Genomic DNA, 25,685 nt, shown 5'->3' with positions numbered 1-25,685 from the left:
TAAAAACTCAAATCTACTATTTTATTTCTGAAAGTATATCTGTATAAAAATTCTTCTTCTTTAATATTTAATCCCTTCAGATATTTTTCATTTTCTTAAACAGTTATAGTTTTTAATTTTTAACATATCATTAAAAATTCTTTTTTTAACCAGTTGTCCTGCATTCTTTTTTTGAACTGTTAAACTTTAATATTCTTTTTCTTAAAGAGTCAGTTATTTTTTTAAACTTCTTAATGTGATCTTAAGATATTTTGATTATTTTTACATCTAGGTACTAAAATCTTTCTTATAAATTTCCTTTATTTTTTCCATTATTAGATTCTTTGACTTTCATCATCATTTCTGAAGCATTGGTATTTTTCATTTTTCCCTAGCAACACAAATTTCAAACCATCCTTTCACAGATGACCACCCCATGCCCTTGAGAATCATGAATTAATTTTTCAACTGTCGTTTACACACATAATTATATGATTTAATTTTTTATTTACCCTTAGCTAAATTGTAAATAATAATTTTTATGTTTATATCCATAATTTTATGTTTACATTTCTTTATATTATTTCATGGTCAAATATAATAACAGCAACTTTTATTTTCAAAATATTTTAGATTTCTTGTTTCATATAATATTTTAATAGATAAATATCTTGTGAACCCTTTCTATACATTTTTTTTTCTTAATAATTAATATTTTTATTGTCTTCATTTCAATTCTTTGAATATTTATGGATTTATCAACCCATTCTCGGTTTGCTATTCTTAAATAGTAGGCATACACATAATAATAATTATTATCTCAACCTTCCAATCAAATTAAAGTTTTAATTTCTTAGAAGAAAGTTGTAAACATATAATTTCATTATGTTAACGCTTAAAACTGTTTGCTGAAATACAACATTAATATGTACATAAAAAAAAGTGTTACTAACACTTAATATACTAATTACTAACTACTAATGTTAATATTTATAGAATTTAATGAATGGGTTTTTCCATGTTGTTACTAAATATTTAAATATAAATTAAGGTTTAGTGTAACTGCTGATGATTTTATTTGAAACCAACAAAGTATTCAAAGAGTTAATTATTATCTTACTGTTTGAGATTATGATATGATAATATAATTATTAATTATATTATAAGAAACTCCTTGAGAAGTAATGTTTTAACTTTTTTCATCTTTGGATTAACTTTTTATAAAATATTTATAATAGAATCTTTTAATAAAGTCATTGTTTTAAAATTAAGAAAACAAATATCAGTTCATATGTCCACTGAAAAGTTTTTTTCTCTTTGATTCTTTTCTTTTAGTTACCACTTTGAGAAAGAATGGTAACAAAAAACAAAATCTCTGCTTTTCATCTGGAAGGCTCTGACCCAGTTATTTTTTGTAAGGCAAAGAATTCATTTTTTTCTTAGGCTTGTTTTACTAAATTTAATACAGAATAAATATAGATATATTTATATTTATAAACAGATAAAATACACATTTTATGCAGAAAATAGTTTTATCCTACCCAATCCCATTAGTGTAGCTGTACAATATATTGACCAAATGTTATTTTGAATATGCTGCTAGGTGAGTTGTACAATTTATCTGTAAATTTAGAGATATTTTTTTTAAATTTTATTGACAGATGCTGGTAAAATATTCTGCCGTACACTCGTATCTTCATTCAGTCAAGTATATTACGTTTTGTTATTCTAAGAAAAGAACTCTCAGAGTAATTTATTTATTTTTAATGGTATCATTTTATTGCTTAAAATTCTAATAAAAGTTCATTATTCCCTAATTATGTATATTACATCATCATTTGAAGACTAAGTTAAGAAAAAGGATTCAAGTGGCAATGCATGAAGCAGTGTGTGGAAACTTCTAGAATGATAGAGATGACAAAACATGAAACAAAATAAACTTTTGATTAAGAGCTCACCGAGTAGGTATTGGATTCTTATTTGTACCATATTTGTTTAATCATTTAAAACTCAAACAAATCATAAAATTAAAATTCAAATGATTCATAAAATAAAAATTATCAGGAAGTTCAAAAAAAAGTTAAATCCATTTTTACATTCCAGCCTTTAAACACAATTTATCCACCCTATCCAGCAAACTCATAGTGAAATTGATATCGGTAATTATTTCTGTGGTAATTCATGCAAATGCATTACCCAGGGTAAAAAAAAAATGAGAACAAACCCTGATTTGAAAGTTTAGTTTTAAGAATATAGCACTCCAGTTGATTCTGCAACTTATTTCCAGTCTTATTTTGCAGTTCTTCAGGATCTTTATCCACCGGCACAAGCCTATGCCGGTGGATACCACTTGTTCCGTTCCACATTGAGCCATCCGGTGCTGCAATCTAGTGGGTGCTAGCGCTTACCGAAGAGTTCCGCTTGTACTAGCATTCAGCGCTCGAATCTGATTCAAGGCGGTCACGTCATACTCTTAGTCCGGATGGACTCCATTCTTTGTTCAGATGAATGTTAGCTTTAATGTTTTATTTAATTTTATATTTTTTATTTTTATATGTCAAGTTATACATTATGTTACAATTCATTTCATTAACTGTCAAAATGACAATTCATTAAACCATTATTCAATAACAACAAGGTGTTGTCTTTATTCATCACCTATGAACATACAGTCCAGCCTCGCTCTAAAATCTACCACCACTAATATTCTGGTAGATCTTGAAGCAGTTTGTTGTTAATTTACTGGTTCACTTAGATTATAAAAACAAAGAAAGAAGATGAATCAACCTGGTTGTTATTAGTACGGCTGCAACTATAAGACTGCAAAAGGAAGAGGGCTAAAAAATTAGCTAACTTTTACTCTTTTCATCTAATACATAATTATGGTATTATTCAGATCACATGGCAGTAAGAACATTCAGTGAACCGATGGTGAAAAATTCCCTTTGCTTCTTCAAATTTCCCACCTAATCTTCATATCATTTCATATTTTATGATTTTTACCTGTATTTCCAATTTTATTTTTTTATTTTTCAGATTCTAATTTAATTGAATGGTAAATAAAGCACATAAAATTAGAATTGAGTATATCTGTATGGATTTAATGAATTTATATAGGAGCACAGCTAAATGATATAATATTTGGAGAAGCGTATATTATAAAAGATGTACAGTTATGTAAGTAAGCAAAGCTTATGGAAAAATCAAGCATTTACATTTTCCCCTTTAACACATTTGTAAATTTTATAAATAATTGAGATATTTACTAGTAGCATTATAACTAAACCTAAAAATCCATCTTACCTTAACACCATTAATAAACTATTATTCAGTATTCAGTAAATAAAAAATAAAACAATATAACATAAATTCATTATCCAAATCGGAAATGATGCTAATGATTACCACTTTTGTAATATATTGAAAAAATTTCTTTATACTAATAATAGTAATTGTAGTCATAAGAAAGATGAGAAAAAGAAGAAATTTCCTGAGACATTTTCCTCAAACATTGTTCTTCAGGTCAAATTATGAATATCAGAAATTTATATAATTGTGTCAAATTAGTTAATTTTCAGTGATAAATGTATTACTTAAAGTTCAATGTATCAACAAATCAGGTTTAATGTTATCAGGAAAAATGAACATTTTGTTCAGGGAATTGTAAGATAATTACAATATATATATATATATATATATATAAACTTAGTAATAAGAAATAATAACAAATAAAAATAAAAAAAGCATATGTTAAACCATGTAAAGAACGTTAGGATAGATTAGAAAGTGATAGACTAGAGTGATTAATTAGAAAGATTAAAAGCGATTAGCTTAAGAATAGGTTTAAAGCTCAGGTATTTAATATTGTAAATTTACATTCCAACTTCTTTAACAAAGGATGAAGGTATAGAAAATATACATTAAGAAATAGAGGATTAAATAAAACATAAAAAATAAGTAATTTATTTTTATGTTTACAGGAGACTTGAGTATCAAAGCCGGAAAAAATGGGAAATAATTAGGAAATACAGGCTAACCTCAAAAAATAAAAGAGAACTAGAGTAATAGAATTTTAGACAAAGAATAAACTAATAACATCTAAAAATCCATATTTAAAAATCATAGAAGATGATATAGATGTGTGTGGTCAGAAAATACATAAAAGGATCAGATGGTCTATATAATGGTTAGGCAGAGATAAACCAAATTACAAATTGTAAAATGTAATCAGAAGTACATATCAATTCTGATAACAATTTAGTAATGATTTCAGAAAAGTAAAAAAAAAATTGAGAAAAACAGATGAAATACAGTCATACTAAAAGAAAATTATGTAAAGTTAAAAAAAAAATTTGAACCAAATATATGTTCAGATCTGGAAGTTTTTATATCATAATTGTACAATAATAAAAATAAATAATACTGAATTAGAAAAAAAATTTGGGGGAAATGAATCCAAAACATAATTTCAGAAGCCTAGGTAAAGAAATGATGTAAGAGAAACGAGTGGCTGAATGTGAAGAAGCTCAATAAAATCTGATAAAATACAAGAGGGAAAAAGAAATTGATGATGATTTCAAAAATGATTCTGCAATTTGAATTCAACAAAAATTTTAACAAAACTAAATCTGTAAAAAATGATGACTTAACACCTAAATTATTATGCTGCCTAAGATGTAGGATTAAATAGGCTGCATACATTATTACACAAAATTTATTAGCCTTGACTCATATCATCAATAAACACATTTTTTAAATATACAAAAACAAAAATTTAATCTGCTTCCAAATTACTGGAATATGAAAAGGAATAGAACAAGAAGTAGAAGCTGTAAATTATGAAGACAAATTCTCTTTGAAAAAGCATGGGAACACAAGAAACAATTTTATCACTCTGATTAATTTTACTAGGGAGACTAAGAAAAACGAAACTACTCAGATTTATTGAAAAGGTGTTTCATACTTTTGAATGAATGTAATGTTTTTTGATTGTAAAAAAGTAGGATTAAAATAAACAAAGCTTTATTTATGATTTTTATAATATGAAATTTTAGAATAGAGAATAAAGAATATTTATTAATAAATAATAGAAAAATAAACAAAAAATTCTAAAACAGGAGCAAGAGTGCAGTGATTTACTCTGTCTCCCCTTTATTTCTAAATCGATGTGGAAGAAGCAATTAAAAAACCAAAAGAATGAAAAACTGAGACCATAAAAAGAAGTAAAATGTTTAAGATACACCGATGATGTTTTAGTTAAAACTGGAAATGAGTTAAAATAAATGAATTATAAACAGATTGTAAGTACAGAAATTCAAACTCAGGATTACACTGAATAAAAAATTGTGACAAAATAGGGGTTAACATTAAGGTAGGGGAACCCAATGTACCAGAAACTGAAGAATTTTGTTATTTACAAATTATGCACAAATTAATGAAGAAAATAACTTAAACATTGATTTAGGTTATAGAGATTGATTAGAAAAATTTTAAAACATTTATACAGAGTGAAGCATTTTATGACAACCGAGTACGATTATGGAAGTCATAAAAACTAACAGTAGAGTTTGTTTTGAGATTTGATGCTACAAAAGAATGTTGAAAATTTTGATGAGTTGGTAGAGTATGAAATGGAAAGATTTTGAGAGATTGTTTAAGTTTATGGGAGAAATTTATAAAAAGGAAAAGATGACTGTTGGACACATACTAAGATATTCAGGATCAGTGAACTATATTATAAAAGAAAGTATAGAAGGTAAAACGATAAATAAAAACAAGATTTTAATTTATGAAAAACATAATTATATGATGCTGAAAGAAGAGAGAAGTATTTGGGCTAAGGGACTGACACAGAATAGAAAATAATGAACTGCATTAAACCGATCAAACGATTGAAACCTACCAGTCCATAATCTGTAACATTTTTTGTGTAATAAATTAGATAATATGTATCATTCATTTTCATAAATGTATGTAAAACATGTTCAAATTTTGAGAAAGATCATACTAAATTTAAAAATTTTAAGAAAGATGAAACCAGAACAAGGAAAGAAAAGTTGAAGTAGAAGTGGAGAAAGATGAGCTCTGATTTGCATAAAAGTCTACTGTATTTTCTATAATTTTTCTACGTGTACATGGAATTGACATAAGAGTTAAAGAAAAAATCTAACAGTACATTACTTATTCGAATAGAAAAAATAAATATGTTTAAGATTCATTGATAATACTGTTCTTTTGTCAGAGCCAGAAACAATTTAAAAAAATACTGAAGAGCAAAGATTAACTGCTAGGATGGAAATTAACCTTGGAACGTAAAAAACAGAGTAGTATAATGAAGAATTAAGTGTTAGGAAGCAGAACACAGCATACCAAATGTTCTTTTTTATAGTCAGAAAATTACAATGGATTGACAAAGTAGGGTTATGTCAATAGTGGACTAGTACAAATAGGAAGGGTTTCATGCAGAAAGAAATCTGCTAGTATCAATTGTAGTTGATCTGGTAATTCTTGAAAGTATTTATGTTAATAGTAATGCTTTGTGACAGAAAAATGTGAGAAATAATAAAAACAGTACATAAAAGAATGAAGGCCTTTGAAACATGGTATTGCAGAAGGATGTTGAAAATTAAGTGATCTGCAAAATCTAATTGAAGAGGTTTTTAAGACAAACAGGAGATGTTGGAAATTTGTGGCAGAATCTTTTAAAAATATAAAAACAGTTGGTGGGTCATGTACGAAGGCATGCTTTTAGTTAATTTGAAATGAAAGACTTTTGGAAAGTAAAAATCATAGATTAGGACAAACACTGGAATATATTAAACAGAAATCTAAGGAAGTAGGATGTGGTAAATAAATCAAAATTAAAAAATTAGCACAGAACATAAAGGAATGTAGAATTGCAGAAAACCAGCCAATAAATGGTCAAATACTTGTACATACATCATACTGCACAAATGTGCATGTAAGTATTTATTTGCATAAAAATTTATAAGTATTTATTCACAAAATAGCAAAATACATTTTACTTGTATAAGTGGATGTATCAGGCTAATGATTAACTAAGTGCTTCAATGAGGGAGGCCATTAGATTTCCTTGCTGAAATAGTTGCATTTCAATATTACTTACTTTAAGTTTTGTCTCCTAATTATTTGATGCAGATTCCTATATCTACCACAATAAACCCAGGTAATAACACAGCTAACATACACATCCTTCAATCATTGGTGAGTGAATGAATTTATTAGTTATCATTGTCTCAAAGATTTATCATATCTAATAATACTCTTCTTTGCTTACTGCGATCTCTGTGTCAGTTGTTGATTATATTTCCTTGTGAAAGTGACATTCTTGGTACATTTTGAGTCAAACTTTGTTCTGAAAGACCTAATTGTCTCATTTAATAAAAAATATTTGTAATTCTAGCCGATATCTTAGTTTGTTGATCTATCTAAAATGAAGTGAGCAAAGAAATTTTATTTTTCCTGATTACGTCATGTTTTTACTCATCTCCCAAGTTTTACTGAACAGCAAGGTGCAGTCATTGTTTTACATAATTTCAGCATAAGCATTTTTCTGAATTTATTCTAAAACACCCCGTTTATCATCATACATATTACTTCAAATTTTCTAATTTTTTTTTATATCAAAATCATCCCACAAGATAAATCATATCACAAATAATAAAGTAACTCATCTGTTACAACACAAATTTATATATTATTTTTTGATCTTGCTGTAAATTATTTGCATTCCTTCAAAGTACAATGAACACGATTTCACAAAGATTCTTATGATCGCTCAATCTAATAATTAAACCTTTTGACCTTCAGAAAACACCATTTGATGGCTAGTGATCATCATCATCAAAGCTTACTGAAATAAATTTTTTTAAAGATGTAAAATTAAGGTTAAAAACAAATTTGGATGTGGTCACCATATGACTTCCTTGCACGCCTGTTTAAATTACACATACACATTTTTTTTAAATGAAAAGTACATAAAATTTTATTTCATTAATAACTTCTGATATTTTTTCATATTTTTTTTTTTTTTTATTGTTATTGATTTATTATTTATCATAATTTTTTTTACAATCAGAAGTTATTAATTATTAATAAATCAATGAATTTTAATTAAAAAAAAGTTAAAAAACAGGAGGTGAGATCGGATTCGAACTGATGTGCCTTCCTCCTTTTGTAATCCAAATATTTAATTAATTAAAATTTCATTTGACTATAGCTTTGGAACCATTAAAAATAAGTAACAGTAACATTGTTGAAAAGTTCTCAATGATGGCTTATTACTACAATTAAGAAAAAGTCCAAAATCGAAATTGTTTTGGATTTTGGGTGTTTTTGGACACTTTTCGGTTTAGTCGATTGCAATCAAAAGGGAAGGTGGACAAATAGATGTTACAACAGTTAAATTCAAAATTTCAACATCCTACAGCTAATTGTTTTTGATTTACGTGAGATACATACATACATAAGTACAGACGTCATACCGAAACTAGTCAAAATAGATTCAGGGATGGTCAAAATGTATATTTCCGCTGAAATCTGAAAACCAAAATTTTTCACAATCAAAATACTTCCTTCACTTCAAACAAGGAAGTAAAAATAGGCATAAAGTAGAAAGTTGTTCCATGTTTATATATATTTTTTTCAATTTAAAACTGAATAGCTTTATAAAAATAACTATGAAAATTATTACAGCAGGATTTTATTTGTTTTTATGGCTTACTACATCAAAAAAACCCAGCAAAATGCCAAAAGGTAAGTTAAAACAAAATCAATAAACTTTATCAATAAATGTAGTATCACATATTAGCAAAAATCCTGTTTCATGCTGGAAAACTAAGTCCATTACAACTGTTGTTGTGAAGATGAATGGTAAAATGAAGTGAAAAGTAAAGAATCGATTAGTTTTTTCAGTAGTTTATTATAGCTTATACAGTAAGCAGTTATATCAGTCAGTCTTATATTTTGAGAATTAGAATTTACATATTAGACATATCATCTGTTATTGTTTGTGCTAATATTCTCCTTTTATCTTATTAGTCAGATTTATAGAGCTCAGTCTAATACGTTAAAAGATTGCAGTTTATTAGTCCTTTGGTTTATTAGTTCTGGATATGACAAAAAACTACATTCCAATATATAACCATATGATCTAACAATGATTGAAATGTCTCTGAGAATATCATCCTATAAATTGAAGGGTTGAAGTAAGGCCAAATTTCAATAGCATTAGCCATATAAAATAAAACTGGTTCCTGTAGATCATGAGTTAATTACTAAAAAAAATATATATATATCCTGTTGGAATTTATTAGTGGATAATGACACCTAAGTGAAAATTCCACTTAACATTTATTTATTTTTTATTTTTTAAATCATCTTTGGATTCCTATACATAACATTTAATTTTTACATTAACTAATGGTTTAATTAATTATTACATGTATATTTAACTTACCTTTAATAAACAGTATTATGTTTACTTATTTTCTTTATTACGGTTTATTTACTTACTGTTTAATTAATTAATTCATTTTAAAATCATTACGGAATTATTAATTTGAATGTTTAAGTCGTTTGAAATTATATCATAGTCATTCTTTAAATTTGATAAAAACATGTGTAAAGTCTATTTACGTAGTTTTCTTGTGAGCTTTTTGGGGTAGAATATTCAATCTGGGCTAATTTTAAAACTGACAAAATATTCCTCATATTATTTTTCCTAACAAGTATGTTGCAATCTGTTCAACTAGTGAACCATAAGCAACCCCCCACAGGCCAGTGCGATGATGATTTGTATGGCATGTAAATGAGGTGTAGTCTTGTACAAACTCAGACCAATCATTTCTACTATAATATCATTCTCACCATAATTTGAAATAAATGAACAGATACTAGTTATACTAATTATAAATTTAAACATAGTGGGAAATTCTAATTATAACTAAAATGATAAGCCAGATAATAAGAAACAACTTTCTTAAATACTTGATGAAGGTTGACAAAGATATTAATACTTATTTTTCTGAAACCAATTAAGAAACAAAAAGTGAAAAATATTTTCAAATTATCAGTAGACAAATTTTATTAAAAAAATTCTCTATTTAAATGATGTAGAAAAACTCTTAACCATGTATTATGATATTTATAATGTATATTTTCAGTTTGACCTTGAGAATCTGTTCTTTTGAAGTCTGTTAAAAAGAAGCCATTTCTACAACTGCTTCACACAATAAGTGAAAGGTTAGTCAAAAGATATAACAAATTTAAAGTTAATAATATTAATTTTACTTCATATAAAATTAATTACAGAAAAAATGTATTAAAAAAATAAAATAATAAATAAAACTGAAGAATTACAGTTTAAAATTTGTATAATTTTATTTTTTTCTAAATGATAATTGTTTCATACTGTATAGCTGCTGCACCACTTTCATAAATGATTTAAAAAACATATATAGAAAAATTTTTAGATAATAAGTGTATTTGGTGGAGGAAATGGACAGCAAACACCAGCAAAACTGGAAAAAAAGAATAAAACAAATTAATAAACACTGTTAGCAGTAGCGCTGATAAATTCTAATTAATAATAATTTGTAAACATTTATTTATAAGTCAATATGGAGTAAAAAATAAAAAGAAGTTAACATTTACCTTAAAATAGTACAGTGGATTCAAAGCATCTTCTAAAAAAAAATTATGGAAGCACAAAAAAAGTCTTAAAAACAAGCTACAATATATAATAGTTTTACTACAAAGGGCACTATTTTGCCCCATGGCAAATGTTTATGTAAACCCAAGTTGGCTAAAACTCAACTCTGTTGTATTTTAGCAAGCTGTTGAATTAAAATATATATTATAGATTTAGTTGAAGTAAAATACAACATAACGTTTTTATTCCAAATTATGAGACATTCAATAATTAGAAACCAACTCTGCTTTCCAACATAATCTCTGGTTACTTGTCCCAGGGATTAGTAGGCACTTGTCTGAACTTTCTGTGAGCTTTCTTAATCCAGTAGTAAAGAATTGTTCACCTTGGTGTGTCATGCTTGTATTCACCCGTTCATTGTTGCCGAACTTGGTGGGAAAAAAAAAATCGAATGGTGTGAGGTTAGGACTGTAAGGTGGATATGGCAATGCCTCCTAATCTAACTTTTAAATAACTTCTCGTGTCTTTTAAGCAGTATGAGGGTGGGTGTTATCATGCAGAAGAATTGCACCTTTTAAGAGGAAATCAGGAGGATGTTTCCTCATTATTGCGGGTTTTAATTTATTTTTTAACATGTCACAGTAGTATTCATTGTTGATCGTAAGTTTTTCTTCAAATAATTGCAAGAAATTAGGCCTTTATAGTCCCAAGAAAACCATTAGCATCACTTTGCCGGCTGACATGTAAGAAGTTTTTCCTGCAAGCAAACTCAGATGTTTCTATTCAACATTCTGACGTTTGGATTCCAGCTTAAAATTATGAGTCCAAGTTTTATCACCAGTTATTATATGATCTAAAAAGGTTATTATAAGATCATTATCTTCTGCTAAAAACTGTTGTCTATATAAATGTGAATTCAGTTGTCTTTGCAACTTTGGGATGACTGTCTCCAAACCCACTTGGAACATGTTTTGTGTTTATTCAGCTTTATCATGGGTAAGGAATAGATAGCACTGATACTCGCACTACAAATTTCAGCAATTTTCCAAATTTTTATGTGTCATATAATAAATAAGATATTAATGCAATTTTGCATTAATATCAGTGATGAAAATCTTTGACACTTGTTTTGCTCGATTTAAACTACTCAAACCACTTACAAAAATTTCTACAGTTAATACACTCTTTACCATCTGTGAATGAATTTCAGTGTTTTCAATATTGAAAATTCTTTTCAAATGGCTGATATTTTTTATGTCACAGGTGCCAACTTGAACACTGGACAGTTACAGCTTATTCTATTAAATAGGGATATGAACAGGAGGGTGGCAACTGGAATCGTCACAAGGTGGGTGTCTTCCCCTATGGGGGTTGGGATGTCTCTTTAATGGCAACCTTTGTACGACCCTCATACACAGAGGTACATAATCTTTCTGTATGGTTAAAAACTTCCATGTTTTGTGGATCTATAGTTAAGTTTTGTTTTGAGTGGAATTGGTCAAATATATAAAGCTAAATATAAGTAAATGGTTTAGACAAGAACTGTCATGAATTTGATTCCCAGCAAGGGTCTAGAAGTTTTCTTTTACTGTTTCATACATTTCAGCTTCTGCTTTAAAATATGTATATATCATGTTCAGGGTCATAATTATGAAATATATTTCAATAATTATTCCCTAAAAAATATGTGTATGTACATATGGGTATAAAATACATGTTGAAATTTTAAAAGAATACAAATAATGGTAAACAACAAAAGAAAATAAAAAAGATAAACATAGTAAAAAATTATAACAAAATATAAAATAATGGAGAAGGTGCATCAAATAAATGATTTATGTCATGTCTATTGAAACTTAGTCATCCACATACTGATGAAGAAAACTGATGTAAAAACAAATCTAAATTAATTTAAAACTAAGCATTAAGTTTAAATAATGCAAAATATTACAAATTACAAAAAAAAATATATATATTTTTAAAAAAGTATTACACATTTACCTGCCAGCCATTTCACAAAAATACGGTATATATTCTTCAATTGAATTTACAAAACGAGTTAATGCACAGTACTCTAAATGACGGCAATGGCCTTGCTCATTCTTATTAGGTAGTTGACAACTGCTGCTTGATACATCGGTCTAAAAGAAAATATTTATTAAAATTAATAATAAAAAATTATACAACTGCATCCTTAAACTAATGATACTGCAGTAGACTGAACACCTCAGGAAGAAGTGTCCTAGAAAAGAAGGATGTGAAGTATGGATAAAAGGCCAACAGCTTATAAATAAACAAGCCTATTATAAAATTGAAAACCTCATCCACTTATTTCATCATTCATTTACTCATTACTAAAATAAAACTGAAATCAACTTTAATGCTAATATTAGGTATAATAACATATCATTCAGTCATTCTATGATTACTCTATTAGCTAATAATATGACATTCAACAAATGTAGTTACATTTCATACAATAAATAATGGCTAAAATCTTTTCTTTTTTTAAATTCCATAAATAATTTTATTAGTTTTAACTCTTCATATATAAGTTGTTAGACACTTTTAACAACTTTTATATATATGTATATATATATATATATATATATATATATATATATATATTATATTCAGAATGTATCACAAAGTTCTGCCGGGACTTTCATAACTACTCCACTTATGAAAATAATCAAAAACCCTCATATAAACATATATTTTAAAATGCTTCATTTGTGAGTTATGGCTAGTGAAAGATTTTGCTTGGATATCAGCTACCCTGGTGAAATGAGGTTGTACTGACATTTTTATGACGTTTATTAAGAGCCAGAATTAGTGATTTCTTATGGTTTCTGACCTGAAAAATTGAATAAATTAGGTCCCACAACCATACGTACAATAGTTTTTGAGAAATCTGGGGTAAAAACCCCTGTTTTTTTATGTGTGATGTACAATAACTTTCTTAAATGGATAACAACACTTAAGATTTTAAAAAAAAACTTGTAGAATGTTTAATTCTGAACAAAATGGTTAATAGTCCACACCAATTACACTTCAAGAAAAAAAATTGTTACCTGGACTTTTATAAATGGAAATGGTAAAGGAGCTTATAATAAACATAAAAAAAGATAAACACATGAGCGGAGGTGGTAGAGGGTTGATTTGGGGGTGAAAAGGGATGGAAAATGGTATGATTGTGATTTCTGGCAAACGTTGATGTCAAAAAAAAGTATCCAATACAAAAGTTGTAGATCTTGCAAAAATCTACAACTTTTGTAGAGGTCACTTTTTAACATAACCTCAATATTTCTGAGAAAAATGCGTAAAATCTTTTTTTTGTTTTTTATTTTTCATCTCTGCAAAAATAATTTAATTTTGGCGAAGCTTGGTGAAAATATATATTTCTGTGTCTTAAATAACCACAAATTTTTTTAGATAAAAAATCAAGAAGTTTCCGAGATATTAATTTTTTCCAGTCTAAAACATTTTTTAAAAAATTCTACTTAGAAAAATCATTGTACAGAATACTGCCGCCAGTGCTCATTTTTTTCATTTTGACATATTCTTTTTAGTAAAATAAAAAACTAATCTATAATCACAATTCAAAAACATATTTAAATATGTATAAAAAACAAAAAATGACTTGCAACACTGAATTTTTCAGTAACTGTTGATAATTTGTTTGAATTTAAAAAAAATTCAAATACTGATTACACCATTCAGTTGTATAGAAAAAAGTACATAAGAAACTGTGTATCATTGTTTGACCTGAAACTTTATTTTTATACAGTATTGCTACAAACATTTAAGTTGAATAATTTTGTGTACTGAAGGATCTAAACAAAAGAGGCGAGTAGGCGTGCAGCTTGTGCAGTGAATTTTTGAAGCTCTAATAGCCTATCTTAGACAGGATTAGGACCCCGGTCTCTCTTTCAGTTCTTGATTTCATTCCAGAGCAGCTGGAATGAAATCCATCTTTTTTTTTTTTTTTTTTTTTTTTTTGAGATTAAAACCAATCTCTCTGACCCTCTCAATTCTGTGACAAACTATTAAATTTCTCCAAACCCCTAATAGTGATAATTTAACACACCCACTCATGAATATATAAGTCAAATATTATTAAATATCAAATTATTATATCTGATTAATAACAATCTGTACAGAATAATTAGTTTATACATATTTATAAAAATATTTATAAAGCAATAACTTCATAAAAAGCAGTCTCTAGGATCGTGGTTATTACTGTCAACTAAATTCAGTTTTTCAATGTATGTCAATGTAAATAAATATTTATTAAATTTTAATAATTCATTTACAAGGGTCTCGATATTAGTTTATTTTGTACTTCCCAAAGGATTTCCCAAGTGCTTAGTTTCAGATATGTTTATTATATCAGAAAACTTTGAGTTTTCTTTTTACCTATCATGAGTTTCATACAGTCAACTGGAGGATCTGATAATCTATACAACCTGATAATAATAATAATGTTTTTTATTTTGTTCTAATAAGAAAACTTAGAAGTTTTCTTCATTAAATAAATATATTCTTAAATATTTTTCTTAACATGCTCACAAATTTAGATTCCTACTCCCCTTTTTAACAAACGTCTTGAACTTCCTTCCCTATCAAAGTGTCCCACTATTTACAGATGACCCATTACATCTAATAATTGTTTTTGTATGACAGAACAATGTTCTATTTGGAAATCAAAGATACATTTTGTATTTACTATATATCGACTATATCTTCGATTTGGTGAATGTTGTACTTATCGCAACCTGATATTATTAAATAAAATAATCAAGAATTAACAAAAAAAGTAATAAATTACCTGATTAAAACCGACTGTATAATTTCCATGATTAGGAATGTCAATAAAGAGAGGATTATTTTCATCGACTTTATTTAACCAGCTAAGAGATTCTAACTGAATAGTGTGTACATCTGAAAACAGAAACACAATCATGAAAATATACAAATACAGAATAATTAAAACACTATCAGTTCAATTACACTAATCCAAAACAAAATATGTTTGTTTCACATTAGTGGAATTTCTGGATTACAAGAGTACATCATGCTATACTTACCACTCAGTGCATATTTTTTTTAAGGTGTTTTTATTTAACTTTAAGGGTGGACTTTGATATAAACTTGTACATAAACACCATTATTGGGTAAGCAGTTAGGTTTAAACAAAGATACAGTCATTTACAACAGTATTCTTTTAATTGCTGATTAAATTATGTTTTGTAAGACAGTGCTATGACTGCCTATTGTGGTTAACTGCTAAAGTAATAGTGTGCTTTTCCACATGTGTGTGCATATGCGTGCATGCGCACATGGAAAAGTTAAACATTATAAGCAAATTGTTGTTGCGCAAGTTATTTATGTTATATCTATTAATGGCTAGTAACCTTATGAGACTAAAAGTAATATTAAGATATGTAATGTCAATTTATAATTCATTAAACAAATTCAACCATCACACAATTCACATTATAAATATACTTTATTTATAAGAAAATAAAATTTATATTTTAATTTTTGTCCCAGAAAATTTTATTAAACTATATTATGTAAATCACAAAAATGCTATGACAAAACCAAAGCAAACATAATCCCTTTTTGAAAGTTCAAAAACGTCTCTGTGAAAAGTTGTATATAATTCTATTTGCCTTCACTTTCATCAGTTTAGACATTTTTTCTAAAATGAATAATTAGCAAGTAAATTATAAAAAAGGTTTACGCTGAAGGGAAGAAATGGATTTAATTTTTTGTGCTATTATAGTTTTCTGTTTTTGTGAAGAGCATACTGAGCAAATAAATGAAAATATGTATTTTTTTCAGTAGAGGTGGTCTGCTGATAAATTTTAATGAAGATATTTCAGTGAAGATGTATAGAAATGTGTAGTAAGCAATATACAAAAATTTCAATAATGTAATTTGCTATGTCTAGTTAAAATAAGTTCTTTCTTCAACTATTGTTAAAACAGATTATTTTGTTACGTGTAATCCCACACAATCAGTAAATTAAATGCAAATTGAGATAATGAACACAAACTGAAATAAACAACGGCAGTGAAGCAAGTTATTTTTGCTTTAGTTTAGTAAAAAATACAAAAACAACATGAAAATAAAATGTGTAGCAGTTATATATAATGTTAATTGTCAAATATACCATTTTAAAAATGAAAATTACATTATTCATGTATCTACAGTATAATAAAATATCAATATAAATTTCAGTCTTTTTTCTAAACTTCACTTATAGGAACCAATTGGCTTTATGATTTAAATAGTTCAAAGATAATGATTTAATTAATTCAAAACATGATTTACTTGGTAGTTTATAAATGAAAAATAAAGCTATAAAAATACATGTTCTCTGTTTAAATTTCATAATTCAACCATTTTAAACTGTATAAATTTATGCCTAAAATAATTCTGAAAATTCAATGAAAATAATATAAAAGAATCATTTAGATTTCACCCAGTGATTCTTGAGTTTTATGTAAACACAGTGGTAAAAAAAGCATATTACATGCATTCCGTTGTATATTTATAAATAATATAAATATATTTATACATTCTTTTTTTTTTTTTGAGAAAAACATTGATTAGATTACCAGGTTCATTTGATGTTGGTGGAGGTTCAGGTGCTGGAGTTGAAATTGCTTCTTCATGCACTACTCCTGCACTTTCTATAAATATAAAAAAACAAAAATTTAACATTCATTTGTAAAATATAATTATATTCATTACATAAAAATCAAAGTGACATTATTAGTTTACATAAAAGTTAACATATCCATACACAAGTTTACTTTTTATTAATTATTTTCCTCATTCTAGTATTTTTATTTTATTCATAACTACACTACCCAGAAAAACAGTTAATTAATATTTTTTTAAAAAGGAAAATAAAATTACACAAAATAAATTCAATGGAAATTATTAAAAAAAATGTAAATAGAGCTTATATGTTTTCCCAATAAAAACACTTTATGATTGTTGTAAACATAATCATACAGCAATTTTTAATACAATAAAATTAAACTATTAAACAAAGCATAAATTTAAACTAAAAACAAAGATAAATCTAAAAATTATTTTTAAAAAATGACACAATTAAAATTAAATATTTAAATCAAATTCTGTTATGTGAAAAACAATATTTTTCAGATCCTAATTTGTATTGAATGCATGTTAGAATGTGTAGAAAGCATGGTAGTGAGTTTGTCTGCTACCACAAAGATCCTGGCTTCAATTCCTGGATAGGGTTGGTAAAATTTATAACAAATCAACTGTCACTAATAATCTTAAAACTTGATATAACTTAAAGAAAAAAAAGAACAAAAAGTAAATAGATGCTTAGGCATTTATTAATAGCTTAAAATCCCTTAAGATAAATATTAAAAAAAAAAAAAAAACTATAAAGAAAGATGAAATTCCACATGAATAGAACTAGGAAAACGAGCTAAGGAAAAGTAGTAGACAAAATAATTGAAAAAAATGACAAATTTTTGTTAATATCATTTTTCTCAAAAATTTAAAAATACAATGTTACAAAATGATTTTCAAAGTAGTAATTATTTATAACAGAATAGTATCTAAACTTCAAAATACAGTTGGGAAATTCTTGACTAAATGCTGGGAACTTTGGATATTGCAGGCCTTGATCTTAAGTTTTAATACTCTTATAAAATCATTTTCTGTGGTTCAAATCCTAGAAAGATAAGTTACTTTTATATGGATTCAAATATTAGACAGTGGATATGGATATACTTTGGTGGTTGGGGTTTAATTTACCATACACCTCAGGATTGGCCAACCTCAGTCTGTATAAGACTGCACCTGATTTGAATCATTGGGCCATGGGATTGCTCATTGTTCAACTTGTGACTAGAAGGAAAAATAATAGGAATATAAAAAAAAAATAAATGAGATCAAAAAACATTGATAAACATTGATTAAAATTTTAGCCAATTTTAATAAAACTTAAAATTCATGTATTTCTAAATTTTATAACAATAAAATATATCTTTAAATATTTTATGTGTACCTATGTAAATTATATAATTATAATTAAATACAGTGTTAAATGTTTATATGTGGCCTAACATGAGATAAAAATTACTCAAAAAAGTATGCATAGTTGCAGAGTTATAAGAGGTTTAACAGGGAAAGGGAGAAGTGAAATAATCTCCTATTGTTTTCATTGTGCTGAATATTGGTTGTACATTAACATGACATGCAAAAGTTTCAAAAATGAAAATTAAATTAAGCCTTACAGCGACTCCTTCACTCTGCTCACTAAAGGGACTGATTGTAAAATGTACATCAACCATACCATTTTAATACCATTTTTATATCAGATTTTTTTAAATGCATCTCTGATGTAAGAAAGACCAGATACTAAAAAACAACAAACTGTTACATATTATGTCAACATTTTTCATTCAGTAAGAGAAATTATCTGAGAAAAAATAGATTTTATGAAAGGAAAAAATGTTGACACCTCAAAACCATCTTGAATCTGAGAATTGTTTTAAAAGTGTATATTGTAATGTACTTTTGTATAGTAGTGAAATTTTTTATGGTAATCAATTTAGAGTAGAATTAATTTGAAGTATGGTACATTTAAAGAAGTAGGATGAAAATTAAGTGGGCTAAAATTACAAACATAGAAGTTCTCAAGAAAAGGGTTGATGAGAAAAAATGTATATGTAAGGCATTTAACAAAAGATGACAAACAGTAAGTAAAGACTATTTGAGTACAGAAAAGGCAAAGGTGTATGATGTTTTAAGTATATTGACCAGATAATAAAAGGTGTGGAATACAAGATGAAACAACAGAAACTGAAAGCTGCTGCCACCAATCTTTGAATTTATCCATAAAGAAGACACAATGAAAATGCAATACACAATATAAGTTTTTTTAATTTATTGTTTTGATTTCAACAAAACACAAAATTCTACAGTCTGACAATTAAGAAGTGAGACAAGAAATCATAAAATTAATTAAAAACAAAAAAATAACTATATTTTATTTTAAGTATATCCCATTTGACTTGATGCCACATTCCAGTGATAGATTGTTCCATAGAGAAATACATGATGAATGATTCCTTTTCATCATAGAAACTCACAAGTGCTGTCTTTGGCTTCTGAAAAAAAACCTTCTTGTCTTTTGGTGATCGTGGTGACTTCTACACAGCATTGTCATGTTTTGTTATTGAATTGCACCACCAAAATTAAAAACCTTTTTGTCGCTATAAGAAGTTTGAAAAATGCCTCTTTTATATTGTTGCAGATGTACTATTAACATCAAAATTATCTACAATTATTCTTAAAGTTGCACAACAATTTTTTGAGTGTGTTTTTTACTTTGCCAGTTAAGTTCAGAATTTGTATACAGGCTGATTTAAGCACAATTAAAGAATGGTTTCCCACTACTGTGATGTTTTTTCCAGTATGTTTAACTTAAAGCCATGCAGTGTTGCCAAATTGTAGATTAAGGATATTCCTATGAATTGCATATGTCAATCACAAGATAAGATTTGTATCTTGATCAGTATAAAATCTAAAATCTACCTCAACGAAAATATAATTTATACATTACGTTTTTTTTGGTATTTACATTAATGTAAATATGTAATTTACGATACAGCACAGTACTTTGTGTATAAAAAAATAAATAAATGTTTTGTATGGTGAGATTTTTTCAATCATTAAGTTGTATAATCTTTGCTGATATAATCATACATACTTTAATCAGTTACATCAATCTCAGAAGCTTTTTCATAATTAGCATTTTTGTAATTTTCTATAATGTGGTTCTTAAACATATACCATAAGATTGCAATCATTAACCTAGTTTGAAAAACCCTGGATGTTTAGTTAAGTGAGTTTACTAAACCATGGTGGTTGTATATTGTTTTCTCTTTGAACAAACATGTTTTTAACTCCTGTTTTATTGCATGTATTATTTTATTTTTTCAAATCTTTTCTTTCTTAAAAATTATCTAATGTGTATATACTTCAGTTTCTAATAAAACTTTCATCCCCAAATTACCTCTTATCATATTTATTGAATATGTTATTCCCTTTCAAAATACTAAACCTCTAGTTTTTCTTATTGGTAAATAGTATTATTTTTTTATTATATAATCTCCATCCTTTTTATCTCTTCTAGATACTTTCTCATTCATTACTCATTGTTCCATCTAACGTTTCTCATTTTCTTCCACTTTGAAACTTTAAACAACGAGAATCTTTCAATACAACGAATATAAATTCAAAATTGTCTTACAATAAAGGTCATCATATACACTGACTGTTGCAGTTATTATAAGACTGAACAAGAATATCATTTTTCATTTTCCAAAATCTGCTTATTTGTGGCATTAATGTGATGATAGATGTTTTAGAGATTAAAGCTTGCTCTGTAAAAAAAAAAATAAAAGTATGAAACTATCTGAAATAAAAATAACTTTTAATTTTATTAAATTTTGAAAGGTACAAAATACTTTGAAGCACACCCTTCACCAAAAATTCCTTTAAGTCTTATATTAATTACATTTTATGATGAATAGCAGGCACAATTTTACACAATAAGCACCTAAACCGCTCAACCTTTGGATAGGAAACAAAATCCTTATTACAGACAAAGAGGATTGTTAATCCAGTGAACCCTAATAAAGAAACAGCTGTCTTACTGGCTATTTGAAAGTAGCGAAATGATGCCATACGAAGCTGGTGGCAGACCCACTCATCCAAAAAATAAGGAATAAGGAAAGGCATACAGTAAAGAAGAAAATAAGGAAGAGAACTATCAACCAACACAGGAGCTGTCCCTCTGATAAGAACAGTTCACTGCTTTGCCCAGCATCAACATAAGTTAAAATAAATGTAATGCAAAGTTTACCTCAATGAAAATAATCTTTATTTAAATAAAAAACCATACATCAGTTAAAGCAAAGAAGCAAAAGGTGTAAAAAGCCAATAACAAAAGCAATTAGGAAAAAGCAACAGCCTAATAACAAGAAATGCAAATAAAAAAAAAAAAAAAATAGGATTAATTAAAATTACACCGTATCTACTTGAGCAATGTACATTTCTACTTTTAAGAATATGATACTGAGAAAAACGTTAAATGATAACTTGAGAATAAAAACATAATTGTTAAATTTGTAAATGAAATAGCAATTTTTAAAAATATTCAATTCAAAATTAAATAATTTATACTTAAGTAAATATTTTATCTTACCAACAGACAGTTTGTTAAATTACAGGACTATGTTGGTGTTACATTCCTATCATTGCTGTTATTACTTCCTCTTTGCACTCTTTCATCAGTTTTGATTTGACATAAAATATCATTATCACTAACATCAAAAGCACTTTAAATGAAATACTTTTTATAAAATTTCTCAACCAATTCTTTAGAAGGTTTCACTCCACACTTACACAATCACCACATAAACTAAAAAAAGAAAAATGGTTTCCATAATTTTTGTCAAAGTTGACATTTCATGGTATTTTTTTATCCAATTCAATTAATAACTCTTCATTTTGCTTTTAAATGGTCAGTTTAACATTAATCAAGTGCTTGTAACACTAACATCAAATATCCCAAAAAATGAATGCGAGATACATTTTCCAGAAGACGACTTCTTAATGCGATACAGCCAAAAATATCCATTCATTTTTGTAGCAGCGGTCCAGACTTCATTTTCTATATATATTTTTTCCTATTCTTGAACTGACCATTTATCTATCGAACCCCTAATTTTTTTGTTTGTGTATATATTATAAATCCATACAGAATAGCTTCATCCTTAGGAAACGTCTCTCTTTTATTTATAAGAATGAAATGGTGATAACATTTTCCTATTTGCCTATATTTTTGGGATAACATATCTTTTTTTTTATACACTGTTGTTCAAATATGAATAGTTTTTTTTTATTTTGAATTTATCAACAATCATTGGAAATAGTATTTAAGAGTTGCAAGAGTTTAAACATTAATATCTTTAACATCGATATACACCTCAGATAAGTATCTGATTTTTTAAGATCATTTTGGTAAAAATTGTGAATGGATTATTAAAGTTAAAGTAAATAAAATATAACTTTGTTTTCTTTATTTCATACATATTTAAAAATTGAATAAAGTAGATCAATTTTACCAAGCAATTTCTAATCAAAATCTGGAAATTTTAAGTGATCTTTTTTTATTTTTGTAGAAGACTTTTTTTGTGATTACAATGAAATTTTTTCAGATAATTTTAGTGAAACATTTTTAAAATGAAAAATTACACTGCCTACATAGATGATTTGAATATATTTCTCACTCTTTAGTCATCGTTGTTGCTTAGCATTGGATTTTTATAATGTAATGATGATTCAGTATTTTAAAAACTACATTCATTTACATGAAACAATTTCAACAAAAATGTTGTGATGTGGTCTTTAATGAAAATCATGTAGATATTACTACATTTTTATTAGTTACAAAAAATGGTGCTGATCTGTTACATAGATTCTGAAGTAATTTTGATATTCAAAGTATTTTTGTATGAAATTCAAGGAAATTAACTGAAGATCTGAGGTAAAAAAAATAATATGTACTCCTGCATTCCAGTATTTGTGGAGAGCCTCAATGAGTCTCTTTATTTACTTCTTTATTCCTCTTTTCTTTGTCAAATTATAGGTTTTTTGAACAGTTTTTTTTCATTTTATATAATGTGATTATGAAGCACCTTACTTATACAATATTTTTAAATTCTACAGTAAATAAAGTTGACAAATTTTTTATCAAGGATAAAAAATATTAATACAGATCAATATCTTTTGTTAGATATGAGATCATACTTCACGGATAAGATTTACTCATAATATCAGTTTAAGTTTCTAAGCAAAGATTTTTAATTTTTCTTAAATTTTTCTGTTATTTTTCATAAAGCAAATTTTAGAGAATTTAAAGAAAGAAACATAGATCAAGTCATTAAAATATAGACAATATCAGGTTGGGAAATGAAATCTACACACCAAAAATAGAAATCAGAAATGCATTATAATAAAACAGACTGATACACCATGCAACTTGAAGTTAATTTTTATTAAAAAAAGGTAAATAAAAATGTAGTCAAGCAATCAAAAAAGAAAAAACCAACACCAGCAAAAAGAAAATATGAAAAAATAAAATATATTATTTTGTTAAACATTTTTTAAACAAAAACATTTTTTATCAAATAAAATAAAATTATTTTATTTTAAAACAACAGACTTTTAAAATGACAAACCGAATAAAATTTTATAAATATCCTGTTTTTATCAATGTGAATTCACTGAAGGCAGTTACTGAAAATATTCACAACAGCGGCAGTTAAGTGTGTCAAAAATGTTTTTAAAGTGTATTTTATAAAATTTTGTTTGATTTATCAATTAAAAAGTTTTTTTATTTTAAATAAATTTTATTGCTGACCATCAGAACAAAAACACAGCAGATTATTATTTTACATTATGCATTTTTTCTATAATAGTGGACAAACAGATGAATTTAAAAAAAACTCATTTCAACGTTGTATTTTTGTAAAAAAAAATGTATACATAATGTTATTTTTAAAACTGACAGTTAAGATTTTTTTAAATAATGAACATTTCTAATTGAAAATGCTTTTTGCTAAAAGAATAAAGGAATTTCAAAAATAAAAAAAGTATTGAAAGTTTTTATGAGAGTTGCATAGACATGAAAAAAAAGAAGTTTTTTCAAAAGATATCAAAACGATAACAAATTATAAAAACACCAGAAATAAATAAAAAACTATTAAAACAAATGGTTTGTAATATATTTAATCTTGTTCTAATGTTATCAGTTAAAACAAAAATAACATAACAAAAACAAAAATAACATGTTTCTATAATTTTAGAGACTGGGCGTGAAATGCTACAAAAAAGGTTCATCTCGCCACTTTAAATAATTCTGAAAAGGGATGCTAAGAAAAATATATTACATCTCAGAAACTATTATTCATAAATATTTAGTAAATTTTGTGTAATGATTTTTATCATAAGACACAATGTGAACCAGGGAAGGTAATAATACAATACATCAATTAAATATAATTTTTTAAATTTGTAAAGAGCTTAGATTTTACTAACAAACACTAAAGAATATAAAGAATGCTTTTAAATTAAACTATGCCATACTAAGAAGTTATTCAAAAGCATACAAAGCCAATTACTGGCTGAGAATAATTTTTTTATGGTAGCAGTGTTTTTGTCCATCATGGTTTACAATGAAACTTATGCAAATTATTAATTTTTAATGACAAAAAAGCTTTTAAACAAGTGTATTTCAATATGATGGTTAGAAAATCACATCATATCATCTTTGGCATGTTCCAGGTCTGTTGCTGCTATTGTCCTAACATCAGCTGCTGTTATTAATAGTGGTTTTGTGTTAGGAAAAAATATATATATCATACATTGTGTGTGGTCAAAATATGTCTAAGAATTGAATTGTGTTCAGAAGTGAATTGAAATCCAATACACTTTTCTACCACATCAAAATTACAACATGTTTTCCTAATTCAATAAATCCACTAGCAATAACATCAGACTAGGAATAACCATCTAGCGTGTGTTGGTGTAAAGCATCAGCACACTTCAATGAAGATGGTTGAAAAGTGACGGAGACAAGTATATATGAGATTTTAAAACATTACATTAAAATAAATTTAGTTTGTTTAGTCACTAAAAATTAATAATATTGCATAATTTTTTCATGTTGTCACTGACTTAATTCAGCATCTGTCTTTTTTCTTAACAAAACAATAAGACATGTCTACAGTGGAATTTGCATTAAACAGAAATTAATCTGTAATGAATTTTTAATTATTTCAAGAATACAAACAAAAATCTAGCAAGCTTATAAACATAATAATTAAATAAATATACAAGAAAAAAAAGGGTTTAAAATTTAAGTTTTATGCAAATGCCAAGAAAATTCAACAACATATTG

The 25,685-nt window shown here is 26.5% G+C and overlaps 1 protein-coding gene across 5 annotated transcripts in view; it reads right to left on the bottom strand.

Annotated features, from left to right (window-relative positions):
* Positions 1-10,264: 10,264 nt before the first annotated feature.
* LOC142323592 (inter-alpha-trypsin inhibitor heavy chain H3-like) overlaps positions 10,265-25,685 on the bottom strand; it is an 87,229-nt gene continuing 71,808 nt past the window's right edge. For all 5 annotated transcript variants that reach the window (XM_075363421.1, XM_075363423.1, XM_075363424.1 and 2 more), the window contains 4 exons: positions 17,284-17,358; positions 15,486-15,598; positions 12,653-12,792; positions 10,265-10,520 (listed from right to left, as the gene is read on the bottom strand). In XM_075363421.1, coding sequence (XP_075219536.1) covers positions 10,469-10,520; positions 12,653-12,792; positions 15,486-15,598; positions 17,284-17,358 — 380 coding nt within the window. In that variant the 3' untranslated portion in view covers positions 10,265-10,468. The remainder of the gene's footprint in view (positions 10,521-12,652; positions 12,793-15,485; positions 15,599-17,283; positions 17,359-25,685) is intronic.

The sequence above is a fragment of the Lycorma delicatula genome, chromosome 4, assembly GCF_047948215.1.
Source record: "Lycorma delicatula isolate Av1 chromosome 4, ASM4794821v1, whole genome shotgun sequence".
Lineage (NCBI taxonomy): Eukaryota > Metazoa > Arthropoda > Insecta > Hemiptera > Fulgoridae > Lycorma > Lycorma delicatula.
Note: the sequence above shows the minus strand (reverse complement) of the source record. Positions and strands in the feature narration are given on the sequence as shown.